Consider the following 19,629-nt stretch of genomic DNA (forward strand, 5'->3'; position numbering starts at 1 on the left):
CCTTCAAGGCATAATCCCACTTTATCAGTTTCAATTCAACACATCTCTACAAAAAGTAAGATAAATATATAAATTAGCCTGGTGTGGTGGTGTGCCTGCAGTCCCTGCTATGTGGAAGGCTGAGGCCAGAGAATTGCCAGACCCAGGGGTTCACAGTTACAATGAGCTATGATCTTATCACTACACTCCAGCTTGGGTGACGAAGCGAGATCCTGGTCTCTAAAAACAAAGAAACGAACAAAAATAACATTTTATAATGTGAAAATTATATAAAATTTGAAATTTTAATGTCTATAAATAAAATGTTATTGGAAAGAGCCACACTGATTTGTTTATATATTGTCTATAGCTGCTTTACACACTGCAAGGGCAGAATTGAGTAGTTATGACTAGAGACTACATGGCTCACAAAGCTGACAATATTTACTACCTAGCACATGTTATGAAAAATTCTGCTGACCCCAGATTTAGGAAGGAGCATGTTTACTGAGAGGAACAGTGACTTTGGACAACAATCGACATGATTTTTTTTCCCACTAATATTCCATTTAGCTCTAGGCAAGTCATTTAAGCTCTCTGAGCCACTGAATTCTCTACTGTTATGTGGGAATGATATCTGTAACATAGGATTTTTGATGCAAGGATAGCAGTATTGTTTCATTGCAGCAGTGGCAATGCAATAAATGTTATTTGGTGTTATTGTTACATATTTTTTACTTATTGTTGCATCAAACTTTAAAATATCTCTGACTGAGGAATAGTAATTTATAGGAAGGCAGTCTAATAAATGATTTCATTCATTAAAGCCTCCCATATACATGGCCTGAAAAATAGGATGGAATTGTCCTTATCTTCATGGTAGTAGTGAATACTGGTACCTGTGTTCAGTTATCTGGTTTGAGCAAATAAAGGCAAGTATTAAGTCTGAAACAAAAGGTCTCTATTAATCTGTGGAAGGTAGTAACTTCAAAAAAGAGGGGGGAAGGAGGAATCAGTATGATGCCCACTGGATCAGTTTCCATTGAGAGACAACTCTCCAGCAAGTATTTACTTTCTACCCTTTCTCCAAATAATTACTCGCCAAAGTAATATCATGGGAAACTCAACAAAATAAGCAGAAAAGAACCTTCAAAAACCCCATGATGCCGGAAAAAAAGCATTAGATTCTTTTGTACTGTTGTTAGCAGAATGTTTACTTTCTCTTCTCCCATAAGAGAAATAATGGCCATAGCACTGAATATTTCATTTGCTTGGCAGCATAATTAAGAAAATCAAGAACAACAACAACAACAAAAAACAAAAAAACATGTCATTTGTGGCCCTGCATATGCTGCAGTAAAATTATTCCTTAAAGAAAAGATAGATGTTCACTCAAAAACCCACACAGTATACTGTTCAATAGTCAGTGCTTCATAATTATCTACACAATTATGCTCTACTTAATATCACTCCTCTATCTTTTTGTACATATGTCTGAGCTTAAATATCCCTTCTAAGGGTGCAGATACTCACTCACACACACTCATAGGATAAGAATGAAAAGTTCTATTTTGCTATAGAGTGAAGAAGTCATGCAAGGCAGTATTTTAACATCCTCTAATAAAATTTAATAATCCAAAACTTATTTGGAGACAAAATCTAGGAGTTTTGCTTCAAAAGCTTCAGGCTTACATAAAAACACACAAATGTTTCCATCTGCCTTTATTTACTGGGTAACATATTCAGACCACCCTGTACATCAAAAACGTTTTCAGAACAAGACAGAACAAAGTAAAAAAGGACAAGACTATTCCCAGGCTTCATGTGCTCTTGGACTAAAACTTTAATCGTACCAGTGCTTCCATGTCTACAAGTGACACCAATCAATGTCAAAATGGCAGCAACTGATCTCAGAGTCATCTGATACCTTAAGTTCAGCCAACAGCAGCTTTCACCACATTGGAGGAGCAAATAATGTACACATGCTTGGAATAAACTGCAAGTGACTAACCAGAGCCATTGAAAATGGCAGCCTACATGTTCCACTGTCTCAGGTCAGGAGACACTAGAAAGCTATCGAGGTAAAGAAACTGAAGAGTCACAAGGTTCCAGAAATGTGGTTTCATGTGTTAACACACCATTTCACACCACCATGACTACCCCTCAAGTTCTTCCACAAATAAGGACTGAGTCTTCAATGACTCTGTAAGCAGTCCAAAAAAAAAAGAGCAGCTTCCTAAAAAGAAATTGTCTCAGAAGGGCACTTACCATTAACTGATGCCCGTGCAAAAAGTTTTGAACTGTCCTTGTAGTTAAAAGAAATAAACTGTCTCATATTAAAGTGACAGGTGGGAATATTACTTTTGTCATCTCTAGTCCTATAAACAAAGTAAACCCAGATGGTATAAAGAGAAGTAATAAGTCAAATGCCAAGATAAAAATTTACTTCCTTACTTGCCAGGCAGAAGTTCGAAACACACGGGTAGGTCTAACGGCCAGCTAGGGTTATAGACCTAAGGGGATAGAATTCTATGGGTATAGAATTTTTTTGACTTTTTGTTGTTGTTGTTGTTGCCAACATCAGGTTGGTTGTTTTTTTTCTTTTCAAGTGATAAATATTGACCATTTAGTATGACTGAAATCGTGTTTAATATTTAATAAAAAGTTATTTTTTCAAAACTAAGAATGTTGAAGAAAGATGTTGTAATCACTAATATTTCAGTCTTAACCATCTAACTTGAAATTACATGTGCACAGTGGGATCACAATGATACAAAATTGGAGAACTGAATTTGTAACACAATGGCAGTTATACTATTCTCCATTAATTGTCAACAATTTGACAGGCCAAGAAATCAATCAATAAAAAGGATGTTGAATAATTTTCATTTATATATTTATCTACCAATAGAGAAATGAATTCTAACAATCTCTCCATTTCTAGAAGTCATTTGCCATTTTCACTGTACACTCTCCGAAGAAATGAATACTATGCTCTTTGTAGCCATTATTAGTTGGTATTAGGCCAAATGAAAAAACTGGCAATCATACAATCAGCCACCTTAGCAAAATATCTGGGCTCTCCTTTTCATTACCATAGTTGACAAACAACTTCTAAAAGTTGTTTAATAATGTGACACTGCTTTAAAATGATGAGAATCATACCATAAAAGATAAAATGAATCTAACTTCTCTCATAGTTTTATCCAATTACACAACCAGATGCTTATTTATGTAGGGATGCATACATAACTTCAGTTTTCTCTACTGTATATAGTTCTCACAAAATAATTTTAAATGTAAAATATCTCTATTTAAAATAGCACCCAGTGTTAGATTTATAACCACAGAGTTCTGTCACTATGCATTGTCTCAAACTTAGTACTGGTTGATATTCAAAGGGAGTAAAATGCAGAGAAGTGAAAATAAATTGTATTTACATTCCTATCTGTGGGAAAAGAAGAGACACACAGCAACTTAGGGCTAACAAAAGAAGAGCAGGGGGCTCCGCCACTTCTCAAACTGAAATATGTGACTATTTTTTTGAGTTATAATTTTGCCTCAAAAGTAATCAGAATGCAGAAATGCTCCTTATGAATATTTCCTTATGTTCAAGCATTGAATTTCTGAATGTGGGGAAGGAGTTGGGGTATGTGAGAAGTTTGAAAAGAATGAACATTGGAAGGGTGCCCTAATTAACAGAGGAAGGGACCCTCAAGGGATACCCCACAGGATTTTTCACTCCATAGGGCATAAATGTTATATCAAGCAAAAAGAAAATTTTTAAAACTCAGAGGAAACAGAACACAGAAAATATGTGTGAGCTAGACACTGTACAGTTGAAATGAGAATTACAGAAAAATACATGTAAAATACCTCACACAGTGCCTGCCTTTGAAGATGGTCAAGCGATGGTGGTCATTACTTGTATGTAAGCTTCAAGACAATGACTGGCAACTGATAATCATGAGGAAATGGCCTCTTTACACACTAGTGAGCATTTTCATACCATCAAACTCATATCATTATTGGCAAGATGGCACACACATAGTATAAAGGAAATACACATTTGTGTGCATTTCCATCTATGAACGAAATTCCATCTGTGAATGGAATTCTGATCCACTAAGCCAATTGGCATGCCAAGGAAATTCCTAGCCAGTTGATTTCAACAAACCTTCAAGTTTTTTGACTTAGAAGAAACTCTATCTAGAAGCAGTCATTTTCCTTTCACCATCCCAACCTTCCTGGGTAAGTTCAGTGTTTGACCATTCACTTAATGCTTTTCACCTTGAGAACAATTAGAAGTTGAAAATCTTCGGAAATATTTTCAAAACACAACTCTCCTCAACTCCTCCTACTAAACCCCTAGGTTTTTGTGCAAATGCACATCTGTCTCCCAGTCACTGAGAAGTATCAGTACTCTCTCTTACCCACCACCAAGGAGAGACCACTTGGTTATTTCCTGTAAAAGAAGGTACAACACCCCATACTGAAAAAAGGCTTAGTGCAGCTGAAAGCCCCCTAGACGAAAATTCAGGTAGTCTAGAAAAATCCCTACTGAGTTAATAACAAGCTATGTGACTTTGAACAAATACCTGGAATGTTCTAGACCCCACTGTGTCATCTACAACATGGGCAGGCCTGAAATACACACAGATATGCATGTAAATACAGTTGATCTCTGAACTCCACAGTTTTGAACTCCACAGCTTTGAACTGCACAAGTCCACATATACATGGATTTACTTTTGCCTCTACCACCCCTGAGAGAGCAAGAGCAACTCATCTTCTTCCTCCTACTCCCCAGTCTATTCAACGTAAAGATGATGAGGATGAAGACCTTAATGATGTTCCACCCCCACTTAATAAATAGTAACTACATTTTCTCTTTCTTATGATTTTCTTAATAACATTGTCTCATTTCCTAGCTTACTTACAAGAATACAGAATATAATACATATGACATACAAAACATGTGTTAATCAACTATTTTATTGGTAAGGCTTCAGGTTAACAGTGGGCTATAGGTATAGTAGTTAAGTTTTTGGGGAGTTAAAGTTATACACAGATTTTCCTACTATAGGGTGGGAGTCAGCACACCTATTGAGATGGGGCAGATCCTTCTCGGGGACCTGGTTGGCCTTCCCAAGCAGAGAAGTAAAGAAAAATCTTGAGTTCCTTCAAGGGAAATTCCAGGCACTGAGCTAGCCCTGAGAAGTAAATGAGCAACTTGGTAAGTAAGAACATACTAATAGCTTAAAACAATAGCCAAGGTAGTTGGAGTCACAAGATGTCTGGCTCCTATCGAAACTAAAGATAACAATTAATATATGTTCCTGAGCTGTTTTCCAGTAACACAGACCTTTTCCAAATCGACTCTCTGGCATATAGACCTCAGATAAGGGAGAAATAATAACTGAACCCTGACCACAGTTCCTTGTTCTAAATTTTCTTCCTGAAGGCCCCAGAGGAAGTCATGCCCACAGGCCTAACCTTAACACTCCTTTCTGCTGACTCCAAGTTTTTAGACAAAGCTTCATTTCCTTAACCTAATTCAAATCAGAGAGCCAGAATCTACCTAGAAGAGGGACCTATAACCTCCATCTCTTCTTACTTCAAGATACCCACCATTTTAGGCCAAACCAATGTATAATCTTTATGTTCTGATTTATGATTTGACATGTTACTTCTGATTTTCTGAAATTTATCACTACCTTTAAAAACCCTTGTTTATAAGCCACTGAGGAGGTCAGGTCTTAAATGTGAGCTCCCTGATCCTCCTTGCTTGGCTGACTGCAAATAAACACTCTTCTTTCTTCGACTGCAAAGTCTTGGTGTAGATGTTTGGCTTTACTGCATGAGGAAAGCAGTTCAGTAACACTAACACCCATATTGTGCTAGGCTCAACTGTACACATACATATATGTAAGTAAGTATAATTGAGTTTTATGAAAGTATCATGCACCTCAATGTTTTCTTCATTCCTTACCAAATATGTCTTCCTTAAAGTTCTAAATTCCAGTAATTCACAGCTTCCTGTTCACAAGCCTTAGTGGCTTTTCCTTAGATATCCTCTTCTTCCACCTTTCCCTTTTCCTGAACTGCTTCCTCAATTTCCGATATCCTGCTGCACTGGAGATCCTTCCATATCTCTGATCAATCTTTTGTAAGCTCTCCCACTTCACCCTGGGTTCCAGCCTGTCTCCTTTCATTTAACTCTCCATACTTCATTTAACCATCTCCTTGGTTGCTGTGACTAGGCAAACACCTCCCTATCTTGATCTCCTGTGATGATACCCATCCTCTGTGAACATACCAGCTTCCATTCTTTTGCTTTCAACAGACTTCCTTCTCAGGGATATTTAAAAACACTTTTATGCGATGAGTACTTTAAGACAGCTTACCACTTAGGCAACAGTCAATTCAATTCATTTGAATGAGCACTTTGTTTGCAGGAATCAGTTAACTGATCGACACTTTTGAGATGACTATTTTAAAAGTTAAATAAAATTTTGGGTTGTATTTAACCTTACATATTTGTTGAACTTTAATAGCACTTGCAATATATATTTTTTGAGTTCCCTACCTATCTTTTTAGTCACCATGAAGCTTAAAAAATATCCAACATGTGGAGATATCAATGATCAAGCTTATAAGAACAAAATATACCAACAATGTTTGCATCTTTTAGTGATTCTCACAAGCATACTCAGATAAACTGTCAAGATTTAAATGGTATAAATGAAAAGCAATTCAAGATTTAGGCTACTGCAATAGAGGGGATAATGTAAGTAAGTTTATCTGTAAAAACATGGAGGAGGTCAAGATTTATAAGCAGGGATCAGTGACATCTCCATTCCACTGGTATCAATGCTATCAAATCATCTTATACTGTGTACAAATACCACAGAAGAAATGACAGCCATTTGACTTTATGACAACTGCTTACTCGAAGTGCCACATCCAACACCACAAACTCACAAAGGTCCAAATATGTTTTGAGACTAATGTACAGTTAGTCTCAAACTGTACTAATGCAGTCTACAGGTATTCTTGAACATTTTCAAAGCGATTATAAAAGTGGTGCTATTAGAACCAAATGAAAAATACTCCTCGGTCATTTCAGGAAGAACTTGAAAAGTTTATTTTGCTTTCAAAGCATTCCTTGATCACTATTAAGGGAAGACTAGCACAGAAATCATTCACATTTGCATGACATAGAACAGGATGAATGCTATGACTGAACGCATTTAAAGATGTGTGTCAGTAGTCTTGGGTTGTATCTGTATGCATTGCAACTATCACTGTGAAAACAAGCAGCCCAAATATGCGAATTTTGTAGGCATGTGTTGTCCATGACTAAATCTACAGTACTAAAGTAAGCCAAAATTTATGTTTGGTGACCACGTTTTCTATCCTTAATTACAGTATTGAGAATTTGTAAAAAATGATTTAATGAAGATTATCTAAATAATTGCATATAGTATGATCTGTTGTCTCAATTATAATAGGCTTAAGTGTATATATACGTATATATATGAACATAGGCCTCCACTGCGTTTCTAATTCTGTAAAGAGGCAAATATCAAGTTCAGGGGTCAACACATTATATATAATTACACGTATAATTATGTAATATTGAAACATATGTATATATATGTGCAAATATGTGTGATTATACATAGTTTGGCACATGTAAATTAATCCAATTCTCCCTTACAACTCCTTATAACTTTTTACCACCATATCTAGAGAATAAGGTAACCTTTAAATTCTTTATGATGTCTTCACGTCTTACTAAAATGGACATTGTTTTTTCCATATATTTGTTCATAAATACGTAAAACATTTCTCAAAAATGCTGAAACACAATACAAATTGCACATAATGTAAAATTACAACTGAAAATTTGAAATCTTTTAAAAGCTAATCTCATTTTCTTTTGCTACATTTCTACTTTCTGAATATGTCTTCCTCTTTCTAAATATCAGATGTCATCGTATTTGCTATAGAAATTAAAATGGATTAAAAAGGAGAGGAATAAGAACCCAATTACCCATCTTTCTGAGTATATCTCCTCACCTATTTGAAAAATTTCAAGATTGCTTTTACAAATTTTACCATCATAAACAATAATACTGTTGCAGTATATTTTCTGTCACTTTTGCTTCTTTTCCTAAGGCAGAAATTATATTTTAAACTTCATAAATGAAGACTCCAAGAATAAAATATTTTACTGAAATTTTTCCAAAGCCCATCTGAATGTCAGAAAATTTTAAACAACTATTCCTTTTCTCTTCAGTGCTAGATGAGTAGCAGTCAATGAAAACGTTTTAGAAACAAAATTGAGGCATCACAGTAAAAATCTGTAAAAACTGTAAAAAAAAAAAATCATTTTTTTTAAAAGCTAAAAGTTTTCATCTATAACTATTATTGATTACGGATTTTTGCTATATATTATCATGTAAATATTTGAAGACTGTTTGAAGTTTGACATAAGAGCCCAAAAGTCTACTCCAGTCTATTAATGTCTTTAAATAACATGTGTCTTATCCGATTATTCCATTTGGCCTCATTCCAAACTGATTTCCTCCTTTTAGTCTCAAGCTACTTTTTGTTAGTTTCCTCAGGTGTCATGAAGAAACTATGTTTATGTAGAAAGGTGGTCTTCTAAGGAGATGAGTACTGAATTTTTAGGAGTGATCATTTTATAACTTATTTTCAAATGGGTTAGCCAAAAGCAAGTAGATAGAAAAAAGGAGTAAGTACACGTTCATACACATATATAGAGAAGAAATACAATAAAATGGTACAATAGCTACATCTAAATGATACCTACAAATGTATTCATTCATTGTATTACTGTTTCAAATTTTTTGGTGCTTGGGAATATCATACAAAGAGGGAAAACAAAATAAAATAAAACCTAAGTTGTATGTGCATTATTTTAAAAAATTCTTCACTTATTTCTCCAGAAAAAAATTAAATTAAATTAAAAAAAGGAAATACAACAAATGATTTGTAATAGTTGCTTTTGTATGTGTCAAAGATAAGACTTTTATTTTCTCTATACATTGTTCTAAATTTCAAATTTTCCCAAATTAAAAAAGAAAATTTTATCTATATTCAGTTTTGGTCCTTTAGATATGCTAAAAATAAAACAGTATTGTTTTTATATTTGCATATAAAAATACCAGCACTCTTTAAATTTATATTTTCCTTTATATGTGAGATCTTGCATATTTAAGCTCCTTTGAAAAAAAAAATCACAAATTAACATGCTCAAATTTTGATGTTATATTCATAATACCAAAAGCATAATATTACAGTAAATCTGTAATATTGGTTGTTCCATATTTGCTATGGAAATAAAAATGGATAACAAAAATAAGGGGAGGAATGAGAACCCAATTTTTGGATTAGAGAATTTACATTTTCCTTTTGTGGGGAAAAGATTTGTTTTTCTTTGCTATTGGTAGAATTTTATTCCAACATCCTAAAATTATGTAAGCATATGACTTGAGTATACCTCTAACCTCAACTTAAAAAATACAGGATTTTGTTACCTCCTAAGCAGCCAATGAATGAGAGCAGGATCAACTGTTTCCATGGCAACATCATCTTTAATTGCCAAAAGCAAGAGTTACTCTTGTCCAGTCTCTGATGAATAGAATGTTTTGTCTTCAGGTAAATCCTTTAATCTGTAAAATATAGGTACAAAGCAGTTAGTTTAAAAAAAAAAAAAACAGAATAGCTGCTTTAAAAAAGGTTTTCTTCTTTTCATAAAAACTGTTTATCATTCAGAGACACTGAAAATCCTCAGATAAAACAAATCTGTTTTGATACAAAATAGAGGACACTTAAAATGCAGATACTTACAAAACATGTAACCCATAGGCAGATGGAAGTGATCTTATAGAATTAGATATGTTTACCAATACTAAAATATTAAATTTTAACATATCAATTAAAACTTTTGCTAGATGATTTCAAGAAAGAAAACATTAACTTAAAATTCTAACTTTTTCCATTTTCTCTAATGATAGCATTTTGACAAAACTAATAGAGTCAGATAAGCAAGTATCTTGAAGCACTACTTTTTGTAGTTTCTGAATTCCTAGTAAAGCATGCAAATTATAGACAGCATTATCAATGTCCACCTTAGATCTATTTTTAAGACAAATGCAGAAAGCTCCCAATTATATATGCTGTGTAAAACGGATTTTAAAATGCTAATGGTAGAAAATGTTCAGTCTGAGAACCCTGCAAATGAAACCATTTTCCTTTTTGCTTTCTTGAATTTTCATAAACTTGAATATGTTGGTTGAGAGGTAATAATTATGTTAAAGTCTTATGTCATTTTGAATGGCCACTTAAAACTAGTTAAGCTGCATGGTTAATGATCAAGTAGGCTGTATACACACACCTAAAATCAGACAATCTTCTCTGGACTCCTGAAACTCAGCTCGTACCACACAGGGAATTAATGACTTTAAAGTTTTGTAGAGGAACGGGTACAACTTTCTGACTCAGCAGCTGCTACTGATTGAGCTGTTTTAGTCACTACTGAGCTAAAGAGAGAACTCAACCTCCTGTAGACAGTCGTTCTCAACAATGAGTTCCTGACATGGGGCATATGCAATCAGATATTAAGTACATCACAAATAATAAGTACTCAAAGAGTGAAAATATGACAAGTTGAAAAATATGTACTTAAAATAATATGTTAAGTCATCATTCCTATAATAATGTTATTGGGTGCCTGCAATCTAATATATATTCTTGGGTAGGATGTAAGAGATGGAATTGTGGCTAGAATGCCAAGCATTAGGCATCACTCTTTCTAGGTCTACTGGAATCTGAAACAGGTGAAAATACAATTGAGAACTACTTCTCTAAGACTGCAGGTTAACAACTTACAGTACCACTGATCTTTAACCTTCTTTCAGTATCCCCATTGCTGCAAACTGTGTGTCTCAGTTTGGGTTCCACAACATAAACGTGACAAAATGAACTCCAGTGCAAGTAATTTACTTGGTAACTGAAGGACAAAAACAGTCAGGATAGGGAAGTAAGATAAAAAAAAGGAAGGCAGCCTAGAAATGGTGAAATATAAAGCCTCCTAACACCATGAATAACTGGAGTTTATTCCCATAGGAATAAACTCTGGAAGCCTAGTTCCTGCAGGACATATGCCTCAGAGTCATCCAAGCATTATCCCTGAGTTATTCTTGCCAAGGGGCAAGGCAGCTAGGGTATTTACACACCAGCTCCCATGACAGTAATAATTGCCCAGTACTTGTAATCTCCTATTAGGGCAGTAAGTAACCCCAGATGTTAAAAAAAAAAAAAAGGAAAGGAAAGAAATGCATATGCTAGTTATTAAAAACAGTGTGTGCACTGAAGTCAGGAAGGCAAGAGGATGAGTGGGGCACAGGTAGCATCTCCTACACTGTGCATAGAAAACAGGCTTTTTGAAGTTATTTTTAATAGCATCAGGTCCTAGGTGACTGATGGCCAAAATTATTGAATAATTAAAATATATGAGGAAGAGACACACATTCCACCTCAATCAATCATTATACTGCTCAAGCCTTTCCAGTGGTTGATTTTCCCTGCTTGGACCAAAGGGTCTCAGGTATCTTGCCTTCCTTCCTTCTTCTGCTCACTCCATGACATATCCTGTATCCATAATTATTTTCAGTTACTAAATTAAATGATAACTGAAATCATTCTAGATTAGATTTAATTTATAACTGACAGCCATAGTTTGTTTTCTAATTATGCATTTGAAGACACTGTGGTCCAAAAATCATGAGAAAGATGAAACACACCAACATGCATATACATATAGATATAGTAGAAAACCAAGAATATTTTTAAAATTATCAAATAAAATACAATGCTAACTAGTCATAAAAGGCATGTGAAACATGAGATACATTAATTTCATACATTTATATGTCTAAGACTCATGAGACACTAGGAAATGACAGTACCATGCACTAAAGTCTGGGGACAAGGGTAAGACTTGACCGCTGGAAAGGCTTGAGGAGTACATTAATTGAACTGGTACTTCCTTTCTTGAAAAGGTTATAGCTATCCAGTGTATACATGAAATCTAACTTAGAAAGAATTTGGTGATAACAGAATAACAGACTTAAAAAGAATAGGTAGTTGAGAATTTTAGGAAAGGAAGGGGAATCTCTAGCAAAGAATTCTGCAGTAACATTGACATTATCATCCTCATCCTTAGTATCAAAAACTATTCAAACAAATATGTAAAGCTCTGCCCTATGTCATCTGGAGGAAAAAAAAAATACATGGTCTGTGCCCTAATATTGAAATGGGAAAAGAGAACATTATAAACTCCTTTAAATAAGATAAAGAGTAAATTACTAGATTGATTGATAAATCTCTGACTCAGTAGCTGCTACTGACTCAGCTGTTTTAGTTGCTACTGAGCTAAAGAGAGAACTCAGCCTCAGTTTACTCATCACTGGTTGCTTCAATGTGCCAAATACCCTTTTACAGGAGGCCTTCAAGCAATGTTTCTTGCTGAGCTATAAGAACAGTGAATGAGTCACTCAGGAGATTACATCTTTGCACTGGATATCAAGTGAGTGAAAAGCATTTCTACTGGAACCAAAGGATAAGTCAGAGCCTGGGATCTGGCCACCATTTGAAAATTGTTTCAGGAAAGTGTCTAAGAAGGCATAAAGAAGGTGACTGTTTTCAAAAACATTGTCTTCCAAACAATCCATTCCCAAGATAACATGTACACTGGTTATATTTAAAACATATCCAAGAAGTTCCAAATTACTTTTGAAAACTCACTCATTTAATAAAAAATTATTAAGTATCTCTTAGCTTCTGGGATTACAATTCTAGAGGGAGGTGAAAGTGGTGATGGGATTGTCAGAAAACTGAGAGTCCTCGTACTCCTGGAGGGTGTCAGGTATTGGGAGTGACACCTTGTTTAAATGAGTACGAGGTATTTATAAATTGCCCACTGTGAAAGGTACAGTAGAGGGGTAGACGTTTCTATGCAAGCCTAATTGAGAACAGTCCTCATCAGGACAGTTAGGGAAAGCCTGTCTGAAGAAGTGGAGTACAGAAGAAGAAAAGAAGAGATGACATAATGAGGTGTGTGGATGTGCTGCAGTGAGGGAAGGAGACATTTTCCTGGTGTAGACAAGTACTTGGTATGGATTTATGAGGTGGCAGATAGGCCTGTGAGCAGCTAATGTCTGGACACTATTCCCATCAACTACTACTTAACTCCATGCTGTTGTAAGACTCCACCACACCTCTCTAGAGCCAACCAAAAGGCTCAGTAGAGGGCTTCCAGAATCCTGCTCTAGCCATGTCACTTTGGATTGATCAGTATGCATGCCCTATTGCTGGTTAAATATTTTAGCAATCACCTCTGGGCATAGGAAACAGAATATGCAAAGGCCCTGTGGCTTAGGTGATCTTACCTTTGGGTGTGTTCTTACCTTTGGGTTGCATGAACAGGAAGAAGGCTAAGGAGATGAAATATACAAGGCAAAGCTGAGTGTGGTATGAAATGAGACTGCAGATGTATGGAAGTCAATCCTGTATGCCTGGCTAAGGGTATTAGTCTCAGATTAAAGCCCTTGAAAGGTTAACTGCAAGTTTAACCAGGGAGGCAATAAATCATATTTGAAATAAACATTTAAAGCAAACATATTATAATCGGCATTAAAGGATAAAAGTTTCATAACTATGGGTGTTGTACTGTGAATCTTTTAGAACTTACATTAACTCACTCTTAACAAGATGAAAAGGGAACACATTTTGCAACATACCACTTTTACGCTCACAAATTCATAGAAATTAGAAACTAAAAAACAATAGACAAAGAGTTTGATTTAAGAGAAATGTTAATACTCATATAATATTCATTTATATGTGCACACATGCATGCACTGTATAAAGTTTGAGGTTAAAAAGAACTGTCATTCCGGAAGATTTTTAAAATTATGTTGCTTATTTTTAATCAATGTTAAAGTAGGACACCGACTTTATAAATAATGAAGGCAATTAATACAATCACAATCTGACTTCTCAGCATTGCCAAGTATCGTCATGGAGAGAAGGGATACATTAAAGCTCATCCCACTTCTGAAATCACAAAGCTAAAATAAATATAAAGGAAGCTACTGAAGCAAGACAAATACAAATCAAAATGTCATCTGCTACAATAAGAATATTCTACTATTCACAGGAATGTTTTAAGCCAAAGAAAAAATAGATACCCTTTAGAATTTTCCCTGCTAATAGACATTTGCATTTAGGGCTAAAGCTTAATATATTCACAACACGTTCTCATGGCAATCTTTAAATAGCCCCCAACTTTAGTGCATATTGACAACTGTACTATCTATTCTTAATGTCAGCTGAGCTAAAAAATGCCAGACCTTGGACTGAAAACCAAAAATGCCCTAAATAGTTGTTCCTGGTTGCTCTAAAAGAAGGAAGAAACCATTTGTGGCTTGTCATATACTTTACAAAACTGCTACTAAGACGGCAGATATCATGAAATATTGATATGTATTATTATTTTTAATGTAGACAGACAACCTTGAATGTCATCTTGGCAAATACTAACAGTTACATTTCTTTATGTGGATAAAGTTTAGGTATGAGAATGATTTGGCAACATTTCTTTCAGATAACATGTACCTAACAAGCATTTTCTTTCTCAAAGAGAAAAACCCTACAGCAATTTTAACTAAAAGGACTGCTTAATACACCACCCTCTCTCACATCCACAAGTCACCTCCAATTTTGATACTTTAGAAACAAATTATATTTATGAATATATATTAATTCTAATCTTCACCAAAAAAACTCGAACAGACTAAAGACATTTATTATATTAAAATATTCAATTATTAACAGACAAAAGTTTGATAACTATGGGTGTTGTATTGTGAATCTTTTAGAACTTACATTAACTCACTCTCATGGTATGCAACCACACTAGCTGGTAGTCAACTAGTTAATGATTATACTGGCTTGTTGAGACTGTGTCTCCTGCCAGACCAGAAATCATGCATCACATAACCCATTTGTTCATTCACAATCACTCAATCATTCATTTATCCACAATCTTCACATCTTCCAGAGATGTAGTTCATCCATTCTGCATACTAACCCTGCCTCCCTACTGCTGAAAACTGGCCAGATAGGTGATGAAAGTCACATGAACTCTGGGCTCCAAATCCAAAATTTTTGATAAACTCACCCATTTTCCTGCAGTTCACAAATGTTCAGCAGCAAAGAAGGAAGAATATAATGCACCCAGTTTGATGTTACCTTCCATACCCACATTTTTGTGTTGACGGCAGAGCAATCAACAAATAGGGTGAATGCCAGCTGGAAGTCATCCCGTGCTCCTATAGACACCTACAGCACTTTGTATTCTCTCCCTCGACCCTCAGCACTCCAACACCTTCTACTGTATTATATAGATGATGGCTTTTCTCTCTAACTAGACTATAATCTTCAAAAAATAGTGATTTGTAACCTTTATAGGTTAAGGTCCCTTTTTAGAATCAGCCAAATCTACAAACACATCTATCTCTGTAGTCCAAATACACATAGACAGACATAAGCCAACTTGTATGTACGCCATGCTTTATTGCACTGAAAAATAATTTCTTTTCCACAGGAATAATATGTATATATGTGTATACTTATATAGATACGTGTGTTCATGTGTGTGTATTAAAAGATTTATTTCTTGCTTATTTTTCATACATAAATTAATCAACATTTTATGAAAATGGAAGTAAATCTAAACTATACAAATTGAAGAGAAGAAAAATCCTCTTCAAATAAACAAATATTCCTGAGAAGGTTACTGTTGAAAAACTTGACACAGAAGTTTAAATTATGACATTGTTTTTCTACGTTGAGGCATGTCATCTCTGACATTCTGTTAATTTTTGCTTCTGGTCTCCCAGCAATCAGTGGACCTAAGTAGCAGCAAACAGAAAAAGGGCTCTTGTGTGTACATTGCAATAAATGGGGCAGCTATACAAAAATATCGCCAGAATATTCTGAGATACTATGTGTTTGTTTCAGAGCTTCTTTCAATTTATCCTCAACTCGAAGAGATCTCTGGCAAGACCAACATCACTGATGCTATGCCAAAAAAAAAAAATTACAAAGCTGTTTTTCAATTGGTTCCACTAGTTTCATCCAAGTGCAAGCTGAAGGGACAAGACACAGTTACCCAATCATACCAACCGACATACTTCAAAATATTAGATAACATGTCAACACTTTTTAAGAATATTTGACAAAGGGTTTGCTTCAATGTTCTTGCTTTGCTATAAACCTCAAATGAACTTGGTCAATTCCAGGGCACATTGCTTTACAAACCTCTCAGCAGTCATGGATGACTACTTCCACTTGACTGCAATAACACCCCTTGTAGCATGTTTCAAGATAAGACTTTTGTTTAGGAGTAAGTTCGAGATTCAACAGTGTTGCAGAATTTTGAAAGCAAGTCATCATCCCTGAAAAAGAACAGCACTATCTAATGTTTGTCTAAAGTAGCCAAATCTAAGGTGTTTTTTTATAACATTTTTTATGTGTCATATTTTCCCCGAAAGTAACCTTTACACTTAAAGGAACTTAGACTTTAGGGTCTTACTATATTTAATGATGAAAAAAAAAACTAAATGATAAGCAACTTCTGTGATATATTCTTTTTCATGACATCTTCCAAGTTAAACATGAAACAAAATGAACATAGACAAAGTTAAATTATAAAGGGTATGTAGATTTTCCTTCCCTTTGATTCAATGGGAAATTATTCCAGACCTCCTTGTATGATGAAGAAGAATGGACCTTTTCTAAGTCTGCATAACAACATTCCTTGCTGCCATATATTTACTTAGGATTTAAAAATAGCTTAATAACATAATATAATATAAATGTTTTTCTGCAAAGACAATTTTGCAATACCAGGAAGGAAACTAAATAGTAATGCAATAATCACTAACTTTTATGGAGTGCCCATTATGTGCCAGGCACTGCTCTAAGTGCTTCCTATATATTAACCTGCTATAATCCTCACAACCACCCATGGGGATCATTCTGTTATCACTCTCATTTTTCAGATAAAGAAATAGAGACATGGATGGGTGAACAAATCTGTCAAAGAGAAATACATACAGAAACTGTGTACTTACAACATTCTTCCCCACACAACAGATACCAAATGAAATGCTTAAATAATCAGATCATTAGAGAACCATAAAGTATAACCTAATATTTTATATATTTTTAAAGGTCTGTATTAATGTAACTGGCAATTGAAAGTGTAATTTCAGTTACCTCTTTTGTAAAGGGAAAGGACTTGACTACTAACATAAAAAACTCCACGCCCTGTCATCCTAGCACTTTGAGATGCTGAGGTGAGCAGATCAGGAGATCGAGACCATCCTGGCTAACAAGGTGAAACCCTGTCTCTAGTAAAAATACAAAAAATAGCCAGGAATGGTGGCTATTCAGGAGGCTGAGGCAGGAGAATTGCTTGAACCCAGGAGGCAGAGGTTACAGTGAGCTGACATTGTGCCACTGCACTCCACCCTGGACAACAAAGTGAGCCCCCATCTCGAAAAAAAAAAACAAAACTCCACTGCACATGCATTGCAGTAATGCACCATCCCTATAATAGGCATTAATGTAGAAGAATGCAACAACTCTCTTTGGAATTAAATGATAATATTTCAAAGACACAGTAAACCACAAACAAAACACTGTGCAAAAAAATGAGTGGGTATTTTGTCTCCATATTTGCTGTATACTGTATGTATACAGCATATACATTTATAATTCCACAAAATAGCTCTTGGATGGTATATGAAAACTGGTAAAAGCAGTTATCTCTGGGGAGGAAAACTGTGGGCTCAGGAACAGAGAATAGAAAGATAATTTCACTATGCAGTCTCTCAAAAATTTTATATATTATTCAATGTACATATATATGTATTATCCAAAGGATTAATAAACTTTGAAAATGAACTAAGAGTAGAAAAGTAAAGTATCTACCAGTTTAAATTTTTCACAGTACAGAACTCAACACGTGGCACTGAAATTTTGTTTGCATAGTCACTACCTAAGCTGGCTGGGTTGCGTGTTCTTTAGAAACTCTTTACAAACTGGAAAACATGGTTGTAATTCAAAGAATAAATTTTGTTTTAGTTTGACATGTCTGTAGGTGTCATAAATTCACTTTTAGAATTAAAATGTTTTATACAGTTATCAAAATAATTTACTTATTATTTAGTAAATTATTTAAATGAGACCAGTCTCATTTTGAAGTTTTTCTGAATCTTCTAAGAGGTTACCTACCACTAGGGATAACGCATCAGTTATCTGCCACAAATTTTGTAAAATCATTTATTAAACTAGTGTTCATAGTGGTATAAATTATTGAAATGAAACATTTTAGAAGAAAAAAAAAGCCAATTTATTCCTAAAATGATAAAAGGTCAAAAATCTTTAAACAATATTTTTGTAACAGTCGAGTCGAAAAAGGTAAATGAAATGAAAAGTGCTAAAGAGAACTTTCTGGTTGAAATAGAAAGAGTCTCAACACTGAGTTCTAACGTTGTACACTAGCCCACACCATTCTGCTCCTCACCTCATAATCATGGAAGAAGGAGAGGGATCTTAGGGGAAAACCAAATTCACTGAGTGCCTGCAGCATTTCAGCTATAAGCACAGAGGAAGAATATTTTGAAATAGATCCGTGTCCTCAAGGCGCTTACACTCTCATGTAGCACACTGACATAAATATAATTACACTATATTTTAATAAGAGATTCTAGACTGGAAGACAGAGCTCTGTAACAGAGTGCTGATGTGAAGTTGGGAGGTGCCAGAAAGAAGTGCAAACATTCAAGGGAAATCCTGCAAAACCATTTAGCTGGTTCTTGTGGCTCATGCACATCAGAGGAGTCCAGAGACTGAGTAGAGGATTTGAGAAAAGGGTGTCTTTGAAAAGAACTCTTCCTCACAGTGAGGAAGCTGGGTGCTCCCTTTAAGTTGGACTTTAAGGTTACACATCCAGGAGACCACAGAAAGCTACCTTTAGAGAGATGCAGTGGTTGGGATGATACTAAATGAGACCACCAAATGAAAATGAGAGCACTCTGGAGCCAAATAGAGTACTGCAACTGGTCAAGGAAAGGGATTCTCAAAGATGTTAGGGGCACAGAATACATGTGCACCCACCAGATACACACAGGTGAGCACCTCTGGATTGTGGTTCTTATACATCCTGAACAAGAGAACCCCCTGCTGGGGAAGAGAGACCTTACAGAGTAAAGCCAGAGTATCTCTGGACTTCTGGGGGCTGAAAAAGAAGGAACTGACTCGCTGGGGTGGGGAAGAGGGAGAGTGTAGCACTACATTCGAGGAACTGAGGGGGAAATGTCCCCAGTGTTTGGGAATCTCAAGTGAAGCCATGAAAGAACCATTGGAAGAAAATGCCAGTTCTGCACTTCTAGCAAGTGCAAAGTGACATGATACTAAGGCACTACAAAAGGATCCATCAAGTTCAACTTGCTGATCTCCTTTCTTCTCTTCTGGGCAAAATAC

General features: G+C 35.2%; 1 protein-coding gene across 2 annotated transcripts in view; it reads right to left on the bottom strand.

Annotated features, from left to right (window-relative positions):
* Positions 1 to 19,629, bottom strand: part of CNTN3 (contactin 3) — a 332,442-nt gene that overhangs the window by 235,257 nt on the left and 77,556 nt on the right. The window contains exon 2 of one of the 2 annotated variants that reach the window (XM_035276115.3): positions 9,549 to 9,683. In XM_035276115.3, coding sequence (XP_035132006.1) covers positions 9,549 to 9,603 — 55 coding nt within the window. In that variant the 5' untranslated portion in view covers positions 9,604 to 9,683. Of the gene's footprint in view, positions 1 to 9,548; positions 9,687 to 19,629 lie in introns of those variants that run through there. The other variant, XM_054245874.2, reaches the window with a different exon arrangement.

Source organism: Callithrix jacchus, chromosome 15 (assembly GCF_049354715.1).
Source record: "Callithrix jacchus isolate 240 chromosome 15, calJac240_pri, whole genome shotgun sequence".
NCBI lineage: Eukaryota > Metazoa > Chordata > Mammalia > Primates > Cebidae > Callithrix > Callithrix jacchus.